We start from the raw sequence: 17,916 nt of genomic DNA, 5'->3' as shown, positions 1-17,916 counted from the left end.
TATGTGTTTGTGTGCATATGTATGTGTTTGTGTGTATATGTATTAGGGTCACCACCTTTGTGTTGAGCGATTCCCGGACAATGACCCGCCCCCTCGACACACCCACAGCCCACCCATTGACCCGCCTCCAGCCACGCCCCTTGATCTCTTTAGTTTTTTTTTTTTACATTTGCTTCAAATTTATTCTTGATTTCGCACATGGTAATGCCACATACACATTACGTCACATCACACACTGCAATGCCCCCCCATTACACGTTATGCCACACACTGATGCCCATTATGCCACACATCGTGATGCCCATTACACGTTATGCCATGAGTGTAAAATTTAGAAAGAAAATAAGGACAAAATGGACAGTGCGCGGCCAAGGCGCGCACCAAAAATTTGCACCATAATGAATATTACACGTCACACACCCATATTATACCACATACCAGAATGCCCATTACACGTTATTGCATGCTCATTGCCAAGGGGAGTGAGATGCTTGCTACCACAGGGGAGGTGAGGGTGACAGCAGCAGGCAGCTGAGCAGAGAACGTACAGCAGGTCTGACATTTACATTGCAAGTTACATTACGCGGTTCAGCAAGCTGGGAACAGGGCAGCCTCAGACTCACACAGCCACCCTGGGCTGTAGCCTCTAGGGCAGGTAGCACTACACACTGCAAGATGTACTTCCCCGGCTAGTGCCCACTTACTAGCAGTCTCAGTCTGCTCTGTAGGGCAGCTGGCAGGGCACAGGCACCCTGGAACTGGCAGTGGTTGCCACTGGACACAGACAGGAAGCAGCCAGCCTGATGTCACAGTGGCAGCCACCCAAAATTCAAATGGCGCCGGGAGGGAAGAGGACCGCTGGATCACAAGTGCAGCTCCCCTGACCCAGTGTCCTTGGGGAGCTTCCGCCTTCTGCGCCATATACATACCCTGGAAAGAGCTGGCCCAGACATTGTATAGTCCGGGAACACCATCCGGACTCCAGACACCAGGCTTAATTACTGGGTTGTTCAGAGTAATCCCGGATGGTAACCCTACTTTTGATTATGTGGACTATGTGGTGTTGACCTACTGACTGATCATCCAGATATCATATAAACTGACCCTAAGAGCAGATAAATGTCTCCTTACTGAAAAGGACACTATGAGGGGACTATGTAAAAACCGGACCCGGACCGCCGGACCAGACATCAAAATCTGCAGTCCGGGGCTTGTAGTGTCCGGTCCGGGGAGGGTGTCTTGTCCGGGGGGGTTCCTGTGATAGCTATCATCAGGGACATGGGGAAGTGGAGATTGCAGCCTCCCCGTGTGGTCCGGACCGTCCGGTTTTTGGTACATGCCCGGACCATACAGGGAGGCTTTATTCTCCCCCTCCTCCACTCCCTGGTGACAGGTGTCACAGGCAGCCCACCCAGACAGGACACCCCCCAGACAGGACAACCCCGGACCAGATGCTACAAGCTCCGGACTGCAGATTTTGAGGTCTGGTCTGGGGGTCTTGTCCTGGTCCGGTTTTTACCCATACCCCACTATGAGAACTTTCAGAGGCTGTAGGATACTAGCACAGGAATGATCTGGATTGACGCTGTTCTTCTGACTACTAGTATGTCAGCACTGATATAAATTATCCCAATAGGTCTTTTAGAGCAGTTTTCCCAGTTCAATTAATTAAAATACTCTATATAAACTTATACTTGATTTAGCTATTAATTTAGGTCCATAAAACATAAAATGGGAGAAAATAAACATTGTTAAGTAGTAAGTACTGTTGCCTAAAAAACACAGTAAAAAGGTGGGTACAGTATATTTACTAAGCAGTGGACTTCATCACATCCTCACAGTGTCTGCCTGATGTTACAATTACTATTTAAATATTACAAGCAAAAATAGCTGGTCTAGAAAAGTCCATTGCTTAGTAAATACAGCCCATATCATAACTACTGAAAGATGCCAGTGCTGCGCGGTGCCACAAGCCCACATTAACTCACTGAGTCCGACACAGGCAGCCTCAGCAGCACTCACGTGTCACAGGCGGGCCGCTGGTGTGTGTCGCGCCGCAGCTGCTGCCCGCAGGAGGAGCCGGGGAGGAGTCAGACCTGTCACAGTGACTCTTACAAGTCTGTGTCCCGCCTCCCTCGTCCTCCAAGTGAGCGTCAATGGATAGAAGAGGACAGGTCGGTTTCCGACGTGTGTCACCGCCCCGCGGCCGCCCCCTCCATCTTCCTTCTTCAGTTGGTATGGTATGTCTCGTGGCGTCATGTGAGTGTCACTAAATGTGACACTCACACAGTCACACTGTGATGGCTGCCTACAGTAATCGGCGGTGCCGCTGGCCGCTGCCAGGCGGGGTTGAGATCAATTCCCGGACTATGTATAGTCCGGGACAGCCACCCTTCCGGACTCCGGACGCCGGTGTCAATTACCGGACTGTCCGGAGTAATCCCGGACGGGTGGTAACCCTAATATGTATGTATGTATGTATGTATGTGTGTGTATGAATATATATATATATATATATATATATATATATATATATATATATATATATATATATATATATATATATATATATATATATAAAAATAATTACACACACACACATATACATTTTATTGTGCATTCTTTGTTTAGAATTTTACAAAGGGGTACGTATGTGCACTACCCTTCCAATATCTGTGGTATTCAATTAAGTGAAAATTTGATTTTTTTTTTTTTTAAGGTAAATACTAGCTTGTGTGCAGGGAGTAGGTGCAGCCCTAGTGGCAGTGTAGTTTGTGCAGGTAGCATGTGCAAGACTAGCAGTAATGTATTGTTTGATTGTGTGTAGAGTGTGTGCATGGACCTTGTGCAGGGCTAGGGGAAATGTAGTGTGTGCAGGGCTAGGGGTAGTGTGCACATGTGCAGGGCTAGGGGTAGTGGAGTGTGTGTGCAGGGCTAGGGGTAGTGTAGTTTGCGCATGTGCAGGGCTAGGGGTAGTGGAGTGTGTGTGCAGGGCTAGGGGTAGTGTAGTTTGCGCATGTGCAGGGCTAGGGGTAGTGTCGTGTGTGCAGGGGTAGTGTGGTGTGCGCATGGACCATGTGCAGGGCTAGGGGTAGTGTAGTGTGTGAATGGACCATGAGCAGGGATAGTGGTAGTGTAGTGTGTCCCCGCACAGCAGGGTTAGGGATATTGTGTGCATGGATAAGGGTGGGGTAGTGATTGTGGGGACCATGTGTATGGCTAGCAGTAGTGTGTGGGGAGCATACTGTATGTAGGGCTAGTGGTAATGTTGAGTGTGCAGGTGCAAGGTTTGCAGTAGTTTAGTGTGTGTAGAGAGCAAGTACAGAGTTAGGGGTGTATTGGATCCAGGGCCAGCAGTAGTGTGTGCAGGGAGCACATGTAAGGCTAGCGGTAGTGTGTGGGGACCATGTGCAGGGCTAGCGGTAGTGTAGTGTGTGCATGGTGCAGGGGTGGGGCAGTGTGTGCAGGGACAATGCGCAGGGCTAGCGGTGGTGTAGTGTGTGGAGGAAGCAGGGTTAGGGGTAGTGGGAGTGTGTGGAGCATACTGTATGTAGGGCTACTGGTGATGTAGTGTTTGCAGGGAGCAGGTGCAAGATTTGCGGTAGTTTAGTGTGTATAGAGAGCAGGTGCAGAGTTAGGGGTATTGTATTGGATCCAGGGCTAGCAGTAGTGTAGTGTGTGCAGGGAGCACATGTAAGGCTAGCAGTAGTGTGGGGACCATGTGCAGGGCTAGCGGTAGTGTAGTGGGGCAGTGTGTGCAGCGACCATGTGCAGGGCTAGTGGTGGTGTAGTGTGTGGAGAAAGCAGGGTTAGGGGTAGCGTGTGTGTGGGGAACATATGTAGGGCTAGCAGTACTGTGTACATGGAGCAGGTGCAAGGCTTTCAATAGTGTAATGTGTATAGGGAGCAGATGTAGAGTTAAGGGTAGTGTATTGTGTGCGGGGACCTAGTGCAGAGCTGTCAGTAGTGTAGTGTGTGAGGGAAGCAGGGTTAGTGTGTACAGGGAGAGAAGGGTTAGGAAAAACCTGCCCCCAACTGATTATCAAAAAAAATGTAAACTTGCACCTAATTGCTGTTTAAATCACGCCCACATAACACAAAGCCATGCCCCCAAAATTGTCTCCCCAATTTTTGCATTGCGTTTCCTGTGAAAAGCTGGGCCACTTCGAAATGTCTGCCCCCCAGGCTGAAAGTTGCCAGCCAGCCCCTGCTGCCGTTAGCTGAATACATGGGGTACATGCTGAATACATATTATGTACCCTGCTAAAGAATCTATTATAAATAAAAGAAACAAAATAAATATGTATATATTGTACTTTACATGCACCTCGCCACCCCCTGCCCCACGCACACTGATTCGCCTAAATACTCCTCTCTCTACCATCTCTTTCCTCATATGCCAGGCTGACCACAAGCCATTATCTCATAGGCACCCTGCAGCAAGCCAAAAATTTTATCACATGTTCTAAATTACCCACCTGCTTTCCCCACACATACCCACCTGTACACCTAATATAAAACATGCTGCCACATTCTCTGTGGTATGCCTGCCAGCTCCCTTCTCATCCTATTCACCGAATAGTCCACCATGGCTGCGCAGGATCCACCAAGGTTGCTTCTTCCACTCTTTCATTATTATACAGTAGCTGTGTCTACCTACAGTCACAACAGCAGCTCACCCATTACCAGTGCAGGAAGAGTCCTGGCCAATGGGCGAGTGATGAGAGGAAGGTAGCCAGCAGCTCCTGCCTCACTTCCAGCCTCTGGCACTCACCAATCTTGGCACAAATGAGGCGTTTGCAGGATTCTACTCCAGGACAGGTGCATAGTGCATTTGGAGAAGTGGGGTAGCATGGGACGGCTATGTATCTAATAAGTGAGCGGGAGGTAAGCTATTTACTATAAATCGTATATACAATGCGATTTGGGTGGGATCTTACCGCCCACGATCGCATTGCAATATGTGATCTTAATGGCAGAATGATTGTCTGGGCAGACTCAGTGACAGGATCTCCGAATTGAGCCCATTCCTGCTATCTGCTCTGCCAGGTGCTGGTGGGTCTGCTCATGCACGGTTAACAATGACCCCTGGCTGACTGCTCTGCTCTGGCGCTGTGGTCAGGGGCAAACACAGGATTTTCAGAAGGGGGTTTTCAGAGGGGCGGAGCAAAGCACGAAGATGGACACTTAGGTGACCCAGTATATGCCGGGTCAGTTAAAGTATTAAAGATAGACCAAATGTATATAAATAATAATAATAAAAAAAAAAAAAATATATATATATATATATATATATATATATATATATATATATATATATATACATATACACACACACACACACACATATATATATATATATAATATATATATATATATATATATATATATACAGGGGCGTCAACAGCAGTGTAGACCCCTGGGCATAGCAATGTATCGGGGCACCTACCGGGTATTATATCAACCGCTCAACATGTAGGGCCTGGATCAGTAATTTCCACTAATTACCCCTTTACTGCACAGATGGTGGGAGATATAATGGGAGAAGGGGGCATTGGGCTGAATGAAGGGCCCCTGATACATAACTTCCAGGGTGGAAGAGGATGTTTAATATGCAGAGGAGGGGTGTATAGTGGAGTGGGCTTATTATTCATAATTTTCTGTTGGGAGGACAGCTTGCTTGACTGCAGATATCTCCAGTTCTCAGAAATAAATTTCTTAGATTTTAATGGAATTAAAAACTAGAGAATCCCTCCTACCAAATGATATTGGGGACTAGGGGATCAGAGTTCAGAAGGCAGAGCAATCAGCCAACGAGTATATAAAACAACATACCAGGTGTGTGGAGCTGGAGCAGTAACCAGCTGCTGGAAGGCTGATATATCTGGTTTTGGGAACAGTAAAGACAAGCTGCTATTGCCCTTCAAAGGGGGAGAGTCACAGCTTTTGGAATATACCCTCAGAAAAACGTCAGACAGAACCTGAAATATCTGACTGGGAATAGCAATTAACAGGCTTGGATGGGGACCACTGATTTAAAGTCAGATATCTCCTGTTCCCAAGGGACGATTTTTAAAATTCTTGTATCCATGTAAAGAGGGGACCCTCAGCTTTCAGGCTAGGGCTCCTGGGGGGGTTCCTGGGTACTCAGAACCCCCCCCCCCTGCGTGCGCTACTGGTGGTAGTAGCGCATAGGCTACAATGGGATACCTCCATTTCGGAATGCTTTGCAATTAGAATATTGGTACATTGGGAAGCTTAGCATCCCCACAAAAACCTATGGGGGATGTGTCTGCATTTAGCATAGGATAGGCCCCTTCTACTTACATTCTGGAAGTACTTAACATTTGCGGCAAGTCCCCGAAAATAGGTGTTTTCAGGGAATTAGCTGCAAATATTAAATGATAAATGGGCCCTATAATCTGATGATGACCAAATATGATCATACGGAGGCATAGGTGCCGATTCTGTGGATGCTTGAGGGCCCAAGCACCCACGGAAATATATGAGCACCCACCCGCTTCGCAGCGGCCCACCCGTCCGTGTCCCACTGCACTCCCCCTCCCTTGTCGCTGGCACAGGTACTGTGTGGGCATTTATGTACCTGCACTGTGGGGGCATTTTTGTACCTGCACTGTGGGGGCATTTATGTATTTGGCCCTATTGCCATAATTTGAATATTGGAGACAACTGTGCTGTGTAATATAAATCAGTATTATTTTGTGGCCACTCCCCTTTCCCATGAAGCCACTCCCCTATATTTTTGGCTTGAGCACCCACCAGCAAAAACATAAATCGGCACCTATGTACGGAGGACAGGCTGCTCCATCAGTCTCCCTGAGTAGAGCTTCATGTTCCCTACCTTATATACCAGGCATTCCCAACCTTGGTCCTCGAGGCACGCTAAGCTTGGTACAAACTACAGTATGCTATCTTTGCAAACGATATACACGATATTATAACAGTAAACCATTCCATAGTGTTGCCAATAGCAACCATCATAGTCTCTCTATCATTTTATATGATGCAATAGAGAAAAAGAGAAAATCTGGCAACGTTTGGGAGAAAATAACAATTGACCATTTGCTCTGAAATGTTGAAAAACTGACAAAACTGGTCAGGCAAATTGGTTCAATCAAGTGGATTGAACATTTTTGGCTGTTTTTCAGAGTTTGGGAGCAACATTTCAATTGTCATTTGCACCCATTTATGACCAGCTTTTTGTTCCAACAAGTCATATTGAACAATAAATTGAACAATAAATCTTTATGTATATGGCCAGTTTTAGATAGATAAAATAAATAATGCTTTCTACATTATTTAATACTTCTGGGTACAGTATACCATTACCAGTATGACATTCTGACTATCTTTTTATCCCAGACAAGCAGAGAAATGGCACGCCCTAAGAACAGTTTTAAACAAGAAGATGCTGAAGCCATTAGAAGCCAAGACCTATGTAGGAAGTATCAATGAAGTTATTTCAGATTTCATGGTCAGACTGCAGGATTTACGCAAGGAAAGCCCATCTGGAGATATGGTCAATGATGTGGCAAATGAACTGTACAGATTCGCCTTTGAAGGTATCAATGACCCTAATTATAAGGAAAACAATTATTACTAGTTTATGGTATTTCTGTTTTTTTTTTTTTGCGTTAGTATATTTAACTGTCTTAAATAATGAAACAACGATTACTGATTAATGCCTAATTACTGACCACTGAAAATAGATAGCACCATTTCAATTGTGCATTTCATGTGCTGGTTAGTGGGGTAAAGAATTAAAGGGGTGTACACACAGTGCGATATTGGCAAGCAATTTTGACTAGGTAGTCAACATCGACTGGAAGGTTAGCAACACGGCGTTAAACATGTAGCCGATACCGATTTGTGGCCCCGCAAAGTCAGTATCGCATAGCAAAATAGACAGAGCAAGGAAGTGTATTTTGACTAGATCGTATACTATCATAGACAAAATCTGCAGAGCATATACTGTAGTTAAAATGGCTTAGCCAAAATCGTCCACTAGCAAAAATCGCACGGTGTGTACACGCCTTTAGTGTTAGAGCAATTGTTAAAACCCTGATTTTTTTTCTTTGCATTTTTCATTGAAGCATACTCTATGTAAATCGGTACACTATACATAGGCAATAAATTAATCACATGCATTGGTAAAAATTAATTGGCAGACATGGGCCCTTATTCAGATCGCTTCGCAACCCCCTTGAGTTCGCAAGGGGGACCAATGTTGGGCATATGGGTATGCGCAGGGGCATTTCTGTACACGTACCTTAGCCAGCTACACGCACCCAAGACTGCAGCCAGAGGGCGTGGCCAGTGGCAGACAGTCACTCCCATGGGAACACCCAGCGTTTCCTGGGCGTTCCCATGGTAATCTGCCCCTTGACATGGGTGTTGGGGGTGGGCAGCTGACATCACCGGATGTCAGCTGCCCACCCACTTCCTGCCAAATGTCCACGCATATCTAAGATTACCTGAGAATGTGGGAATGTGTAACCCTGTGCACTGGCTAAGGTGCTGATAGCTAGGTCATGGCTATCAAAGGATGGCCCGGATTTTACAGCTTGGACACCTTTGATTAATTTCACGGTTTTACAAGAGAAATATATTTATTTGTGTAGGAAAAAAATGATAGATATATTAAGATTTGGCACAGATGGCACAACTCTGGTTATATTCCGGCAGGCTTTTTCATTAATTAAATACAATAGGGCAGAAAGTAAAAATGATTGGCACAAGATGTAAAACACAGTAAATTTGGGAACTAATAAAATTAAGGGTAAGGTAATACAGTAAATTTCTCCTTTGTATCAATAAATAATTATTTATAAAAAAAAATAATCACATGCACAAGAATCACGTTAATTTGTCTGTAGCAATTCTTTAAATATATTGATAGCAGAACCAAACACATCGAGCTGTTAGAACACAGTAAATTTAAATACGCCAGCTGTACAATCTTAGCCATGATAATGCAGTTAGAACATGTGGGACTTATCTATGCAGTGGTTTACCAAACCGGGTTTGCTGTTTTGTCCTATGTATCCCATTTTGTGTATATTGCTCTTTGTAAATATCCATATGTAAATGGTCTGTGAACTAAGGCAATATATAAGTAATATGTACATTTTTTCAATTCTGTATAAAGGTTATGTACGCAATCGGTCTCTCAGTCGGGGCCCAATCGGGCTAACATACAGCTAATAGAACAGGCACCTCACTGTCCTTCTGTTTGTCTTAATATTGTAATTTATATGTAATTATGTGTTTATATGTTTAATGTATATGTAAGTATTTTCAGGCAACATGCATCAACATATGTCAATAATATTCAAGCCATGCCAATGTTGCGTGGCTATGTAACATGTAAAGATATGATGCCTTTTAATTGCAAAATAAAAATATATAAAAAAAAAATTACCTGAGAGTAACCTTAGATATGTGTGGACCCTCCACATCATTTGATGGTCAGTGACATTCATTCGCAGCCCGTGCAAACTTACACAGCGTGCGAAGGGGAGGCGGGTGGACCAGCGTTTGGCGCGCAGCACCTGGTGGACTCGCAAGGCTGCAAATTCACAGAATAACCCCTCATAATACAGTTTATGACTAAGGGAAGCAGGCACAATATGAGAAACACAGTATGTGAAATATGAAAATAAACATACAGTACTTGCACTTGGACTCGGTGGTAAGTAATGCTTGATCCGAGGACACTGGAATAACTGAGATTGCACCTGGACTTGGTGATAAATAATGCTTGATCCAGGGACACCGGAATAACTGAGACATACACCTGCACTTGGTGATATATAATGCTTGATCCAGGGACACCGGAATAACTGAGACATACACCTGCACTTGGTGATATATAATGCTTGATCCGGGGACACCGGAATAACTGAGACATACACCTGCACTTGGTGATAGGTAATGCTTGATCCAGGGACACCAGAATAACTGAGACATACACCTAGATTTGGTGATAAGTAATGCTTGATCCGGGGACACCAAAATAACTGAGACATACACCTGCACTTGGTGATAAGTAATGCTTGATCCGGGGACACCAGAATAACTGAGACCTACACCTAGATTTGGTGATAAGTAATGCTTGATCCAGGGACACCGGAATAACTGAGACATACACCTAGATTTGGTGATAAGTAATGCTTGATCCGGGGACACCGGAATAACTGAGACATACACCTGCACTTGGTGATAAGTAATGCTTGATCTGAGGACACCAGAATAACTGAGACCTACACCTAGATTTGGTAATAAGTAATGCTTGATCATCCGGGACACCAGAATAACTGAGACCTGCACTTGGTGATAAATAATGCTTGATCCGGGGATACAGGCAAAAACTGAGACTTGCACCTACAGAACATGATAAATAATGATTGATCCGGGCACAACTGAATAATTGAGACTTGCACCTGCACTCAGTGATAAATAATGCTTGATCTGGGGTTGCACGAAGTTTCAGAGAACCACGGCAAAGGACAAGAGGTACCAAACTTTGTAGACTGTAGAGGAAATTGTTTCCGCCCAGAGCAAATCCTGCGAGCAGTTTATAAACCCCTGAGACAACTGCCATTGTTCACAGCAGTCAACTGAGGGCAGAATAGTGTCTATTGGTCTCAGAGTGTAATGTGACATGTTCCAAGATGGCAGTGCCCCTCTCCAGTAGCCGGAAGAGAGTTCCTTGACCACCGGGCATCACCAGCCAGACACCTGTCAGACGAAGGAACCGGCACATCTGAAATGGCATCGGTGCTTCCACTGCACATTCTGCAGGATCATGAGTGACATACACTAGGCTTCCTGAGTCAAGGGCCTGCTGCATTTCCCAGCTACATCTATGTGGATACAAAGTAGATTTTGTCAGCATTGTCTCTGCACAAGTGCTAATGCCAGGGAGAAGTGCCCTCATGGAAACTACACACATGTTGCCTCCTCTGATAAAACTGCCATGGTCCACAAGTAGGAATAGCTTTCTATAGTAAAATTGACATTTCACTTTATTATCAGAAACCTTAGTTGAGCACAGATCCACCTTATTGTCAGCGGTGTAACTAACAGCATTGTGGCATATGTGGCAGCTTGTGGGGCCAAGTGATGAGTAGATGTCTGCAATGTGCTGACCAACTAATGTGAATTTTCGGTTCCTTTGCAGCACATATCGAGATCAGAGTAAAGTTTCTTTCCCCATTACCCCAAGATAATTTCTTCTATAGGTATGGCCACAGCTTGTTGCACACCTGGTTATCATAGCAACTCAGAGATGGATCCAGAACAAACTTTTTTGGTGCTTGTCAGTAACTTTTTTTTGTTTCTCTTATAGGAGTTTCCTATATTGTCTTTGAGACCCGCATTGGCTGTCTAGAGAAACAGATTCCTCCAGAAACACAGAAGTTTATTGATTCTATTGGGCAAATGTTCAAGAATTCAGTATACGTGACCTATCTTCCAGAGTGGACACGAGGAATCTTGCCGTACTGGAGACGTTATATTGAAGGCTGGGATAATGTCTTTGATTTTGGTAAGCTTGCAACAAGTATACATAAGTGATAGAGAGAGAACACAGATATGAGATATATTATCTGTTCACTATAGTATGCTCCTCACAGTATGATCCGGGCCATAAAAAATATATATTTTCAGAGGGAAATATCTTTTATCTCTAATTGCATGACTATTGCCTAAAATTGCAGAACATAGTAAAGTAATATATATAAGTAATAAGTATATATAAAATATAAGTAATATTCTTAACCAGTTTTTGTCTTTCTTCTTTGAAGAATTTGTTATCTCCTAGATTCCTTAAACCGCTGGTAACAATTGTGAATAAAGAACAGAGATTATCCTGGTTGAAACCCAAACCAAAAGGTTTCTGTGTCTTAAACACGTGTTTAACTTGCCAACATATAGCTTGGAAAATCTCTAAAGTTCTTCTGAGCGGGAAAGAGAAGCCCCGTTATATCGAAAGCTTCACTGATTGCAATACTTGCTATGTCATACATACATGGTAATGTGTGAATGTATAGGAACGGATATGTGTACATACAATTGACAGCTGAAGTCTTATCTTCATTATGAGATGTGGTGGTCTGATTTAATTATGTTTTTATTATATGAAATATTTAGAAGTTTATTGAATGTACAGTATCAACTCATTGGTTATTAATAGTGCCACTTTGTCTTTCTTATATTGTTTTTTCTCTTGGGACTCTTTATCCCTAGCATAATGGCTGCTTAACATCATACCCCACACAGGTATTTCTTCTTGCAGTACTGTAGCTCAGACATCTGTACCATCTCCTGACCTCCTGATGCCATGTATCTCTGCACTCAGGTCCACCATCCACAGACCTCCTGATTCCTCGTTCCTCATAACATTCAGCTACAGCACAGATGTGTCCACATACACCTAGCTTCCTTGCTCATAAATAGCCCTTCCAGTTGCGCCTTTTCATAGCAGTACTCGGCAGCACCATCTGTATTTGCACTTTTTCCATTAAAATGTCTCTTATTCTCAAAGCATTTAAAATGCTAGGCTACCGTGTTTTCCAGTAAAACACTGTTGGGTGATTCTTGGTTATGCATCGGACAGCTACACAAATTCAAATTACATACTTCTCCAAAATGCCAAGATTTTCGTGAGTCTCAAGCTACGGCATTAGTACTAATTAATTAGTACGGCATTAGTACTAAGCAATTAAGTTTCCATTCAACAACAATTTCTTTACAGATCAGTTTAAAAAAAAAACAGACTCAAGACTTTCCTGTTTACTCAAGCATTTCCATCATTCCCTTGACCCTCTGAGTGTCATGTGAATTTGTCAAAATAGGTGTGAAAATTGCCAAGCAAACATTTTTATTCAGCATAGGGAACTGTAATATTTACCTTATATAGGAAACATCATCTTTTTTTTACAAATTTTTTAATTGAATTTATATAACAAATGTGAGCGATGCTGGCATTTTACTGGATATCTTGAATATCTCTCACAGAAATGTTGGCACTAAAGGGTTAATTATCTCCATGCTCTCTGTGGTTAATGAAAAGTTTTTTTATACTTCATTGTTCCTGTACTGTATTACATTAATTCTATCTGTTCAGCGCCTTGAGCCCTATTGGAGAAAGAGCACTATATAAAATAATAATAAATAATTATTATTATTATTATTACTTGGTTGTATGTGTATGTTATATGTGTAAAGCATCTTGTAGAGGATAGTTATATGTGGACATACAGTATCTGTATATTGCCCCCAGATCTCCTGGTGCCTCTTTCTTCATTTAAGTCTGCCTTTCTATACTCTCCTGATGCCTGAAGTCTCTTTTCAGTATGGGTAGACAATCTGTTCCTCAAGATCTACTAAAAGTTAACATTTTCCAGACCACCTAGCTGACTAGATAGATGTGGGCCCCACAGCAAAATTTTGTCAGGGACCCTATTCACCACTCAATTCTGAAAAATGTATACAGCACATGATACTTTAACAGGGAAGGTGGGTTCCTCTCAGCTCTGGGCCCCATAGCAACTGCACCCCCTTCACCTGTGGTAGTTACATCCTTGGGTGTAATCATTACTAACTCACATTCAATCATGTACTGCATTCATTTTTGACACATTGTATAGAGCCACAGGTGGTCTGGAAAACATGACTGTTGGTGGATCTGGAGGCCTTGTTTGTCCACCCCTGTTCTACAGTTGAGTGTTCTCAGATGTCCAAGTGCACTATCTTTAGTTTGCAGATAATGACCACATTTCACTATTCATGTGATTGTTTGTATTGCAATACTGCAGGATGACACTATAATAACCTCATGATATTCTAACCCAGGGAAGAAGTTGATTGACAAGAAGCTGAGTGAGATACAGTCCAGGGTGGAGAAAGAGGAGGAAATAAAGGGAGAATACCTGACGTACCTGCTGTCCAGCGGTAAACTGACCTTGCCGGAGGTATACGGCAGTGTGTGTGAGCTGCTGCTGGCTGGTGTGGATACGGTGGGTATTCATAACGATCATAGAAATACAGTTTGCAGTCTTACAGAATTTTTTTTTAAATTATAGTAAGAGACCCCATGATAGCGCTACAAAATGAAAGCCTAAAAATATACCGAAATCCATAATCAGAGATTGTATAAGGCAGCAATCCTATCGATCAAGCAACAAAGCATGGGGCCTTTATTATATTAATAAAGATGTGTCGACCTACACCTATCGTCAAACCTCAATACAGTACTGTAGCTAAGATTAGCTCGCCATGGAGTTAGCAACGCTAAAATACCAATACAAAGTACTTAGAACAAAAGAAGTGAAATTTTATGCAAAATGGATGAAATGTAATACATTGGGGGTTTTTTGCAAATAAATTTGCAAAAATCCACCAGCGATCCTGCACACGTGCTCACTTTCATACAGGGTGATTGACAGGCAGGCATCTTAAATTATTGATAGAGTTACTGTATATATATACAGATGATGCACATATTGGATCTTCTAATCCCAGGATTTTGGGATTAATGAGCACATACATGGTTCTTTTTTTAATGCTGGGCACCTGCAGCACACATTCCTCTTGACATTCAATGAAGCTGGTCCTTCCATTTTAACCAAGGCCTTCTTCCTAGTGATTTTCAGAAAGATGGTGAATGAGCATTTGAAGGAAAAAGCTCTGACACTGAGCCAGAGTCTTTACTTTCAGTATGCAGCACCATCTCTCAAAATTTGTCAAGGGAAACTGACACTGTGCTGAAGGAGGTACCAGATTAAGGAACGTTTACTCCAAACAGGAGCTAGGGTGGCAGAGTTTGGCTCCTCAAGTCGGACCGATTTTCCCCCCTCTTCGCACTAGTGTAAATGTTATTTGTTTCTTAGGAAAATCAGAGTAAAGTAATTTTAGCAGCAGGATTAATCTGTTTATGCCTAGGGGGATTGTTTGTTCTAATTATAGTATGCTACTTTGTGGTCTATACACTAGTTGATGGGTGCATCAGGCAGATAAGGTGTAGGGAATAGAGGAGAAAGTGGGAAATGGAAGAGAACATTAGAGAAAGACCCGAATTTATTTTTGCTGCACCTGTAATACTGTCGTACCCCTGTTTTGCAAAGTAAACTTTTGTTTGCAACTTATAGGACAGTGTCATGCTTGCCCAGCCTGTATTTTCCAGGATACTCCCAACTTTTGGGGAAAATCTCCCAGCTCTCAGGAAAGTGAACAAGTCACACCACTCTCTCGGCAATGTTTTGCCTAAAATCATCTGCAATGACCCAATTCACCATACCACGCCCCCGACCCACCCGCCTGAACCTCCCTATTTTGGAGATTGACTTGTCGATGACTGAAAATATGGGCAATGTGCAACACTTTGACATAGCAACCAACTGGAAATATAGATATATAGTTATTCATGTGATTTTAAACCCCCAAATCTCACAATCTGCCCGTGTTAAACTTTTTTTCAGACATCAAACACATTATCTTGGTCTCTGTATCACCTGGCAAAAGATCCAGAGCTCCAGCATACCTTGTATGAAGAAGTCATGGAGGCTGTTCCTGAAGATCGTATGCCAATAGCTGATGATATTTCCCGGATGCCGCTGCTGAGGGGTGTAATTAAGGAGACCCTGCGGTAGGTCCAGATGATTATAGAGATCAGACATTCTCATTTCAATAGTAGTAATGTTTAGGCAGGTTACCAAGTGATTATCTACGCCGACGTGGATAGTGGGGGTATGAAAAGGTCGGGAGGACGCGTAAACATGTCCCCTCTAGGGGCTCGCTACACACGCCACACTTCGGGGGTGATGTGGATAGTGGGGGTGTGTATGGGTGCTTTTAAAATTAAGTACCATCACATCTCATCGCATGGGTGCTTATACAATGAAAAATTGCATCGCATCGCACCACAAATGGCATGCGATGCGATTTTCCTACGGTGTCGTACGTATGTAAATTGGGCACCTTGCAAATACACAAGTACCTGATATTTTTTTACGCATCATTTTTTTTAATTTCATTTATATAACAAAGGTGAGTGATGCTGGCATTTTTAGTGAATATTTTGCACATTTGCTGGCACTCAAAGGATTCAATTATATTGCCTTCTTATGAAAAAACGGTACTTGTTTCCTAGCACGGCCACAATCGCAGGCATCGTGTGCCTTAACTTTAAGGCACACGATGCCCGCGATGCCCGCGATTTCCCTTGAAAAAACCACAACTGTGGTACATCACGTCGGTCGTGTGCCTTAAGAAGGCACACGACGCGACCGACGCGATGCCCACGATTTCCCCATAGGCTTCAATGTTAAAATGTTTTAACATTGAAGCTTATGCGCGCCCGACGCAATGCCCCCGATTTGTCCATAGGCTTCAATGTTAAAATATTTAACATTGAAGCCTATGCGATGGACCCGATTTGTCCATAGGCTTCAATGTTAAAATATTTTAACATTGAATTTAACATAGGAAAAAATGGGAAAAGGCCCAATATGGGCCATTTCTCATTGGGTATGGCCCCGTCACGATTGACGCAAACCCGAAGCGTGGCAAGCGCAGCGAGCCCGCGAGGGGTGGCGGTGCGCGTCCTCCGACCTTTTCATTCCCCTACTATCCACGTCGCGTGGAGTTGAGAATAGATTAGTGTGGCGAGCGCAGCGAGCCACCGAGCCCGAAGCGTGGCGTGCACAGCGCGCCCCGCGAGGGGACGCGGATACCTTCACAGGTATCCGCGTCCCCTCGCGGGCTTCACAGCTGTCCGCGTCCCCTCGCGGGGCTCGCTGCGCTCGCCAACGCTTCGGACTCGGTGGCTCGCTGCACTCGCCACACTAATCTATTCTCAACTCCACGCCGACGTGGATAGTAGGGGAATGAAAAGGTCGGAGGACGCGCACCGCCGCCCCTCGCGGGCTCGCTGCGCTCGCCACGCTTCTGGTTCGCGTCAATCGTGGGGGTGGCGGCCACAATGGGGGGACATTATTTTTTACACACTTGACGGGGCCATACCCAATGAGAAATGGCCCATATTGGCCCTTTACCCATTTTTTAATATGTTAAATGGACTCAGTTTCAATGTTAAAATAATTTAACATTGAAGCCTATGGACACGATGGACCCGATTTCTCCATAGGCTTCAATGTTAAATTATTTTAACATTGAATTTAACATAGGAAAAAATGGGAAAAGGCCCAATATGGGCCATTTCTCATTGGGTATGGCCCCGTCACGATTGACGCAAACCCGAAGCGTGGCGAGCGCAGCGAGCCCGCGAGGGGTGGCGGTGCGCGTCCTCCGACCTTTTCATTCCCCTACTATCCACGTCGGCGTGGAGTTGAGAATAGATTAGTGTGGCGAGCGCAGCGAGCCACCGAGCCCGAAGCGTGGCGAGCGCAGCGAGCCCCGCGAGGGGACGCGGATACCTATGGAGAAATCGGGTACATTGCGTCGGTCGCGTCGGGTGCGTTTTGGTATGCACCCGACGCGACCGACACGATTTTTTCCGACACGACCACCACGATAGAAATCGTTGTGGCCGTGCTAGGAAACAAGTACCGAAAAAACATTTCAAGGAGATAGTGAACGCAACACCTATGCGCACAGAGCTGAGGAGTGCATGTACTATGTGATTGGCAATATATATATTATAATACAAGATGTTTTACAATAGGTGTAATTGCAATAAAACATGGTGTACTTTACTATGGGAAAGTCTGGTCTAAAGTGGGGCCTAAATAATGCAGTTATCCGCGGATCAGGAGAATAATTGCATATTGACTTGTCATATATGGTGAGCGATAATTGAACGGATATCAAAATCTTACTAAATGCCCCATTGATCCGATCATTGGTCAGCTCCATCTCATAGCAAATGCACCG

General features: G+C 44.0%; 1 protein-coding gene across 1 annotated transcript in view; it reads left to right on the top strand.

Moving 5' to 3' along the window:
* The window catches only part of LOC146020529 (sterol 26-hydroxylase, mitochondrial-like), a 74,840-nt gene that overhangs the window by 36,967 nt on the left and 19,957 nt on the right, over window positions 1-17,916 (top strand). The window contains exons 3-6 of the mRNA XM_083153725.1: window positions 7,384-7,583; window positions 11,372-11,569; window positions 13,879-14,042; window positions 15,504-15,670. Coding sequence (XP_083009851.1) covers window positions 7,384-7,583; window positions 11,372-11,569; window positions 13,879-14,042; window positions 15,504-15,670 — 729 coding nt within the window. The remainder of the gene's footprint in view (window positions 1-7,383; window positions 7,584-11,371; window positions 11,570-13,878; window positions 14,043-15,503; window positions 15,671-17,916) is intronic.

The sequence above is a fragment of the Crinia signifera genome, chromosome 7, assembly GCF_055691185.1.
Source record: "Crinia signifera chromosome 7, ASM5569118v1, whole genome shotgun sequence".
Taxonomy (NCBI): Eukaryota; Metazoa; Chordata; class Amphibia; order Anura; family Myobatrachidae; genus Crinia; species Crinia signifera.
Note: the sequence above shows the minus strand (reverse complement) of the source record. Positions and strands in the feature narration are given on the sequence as shown.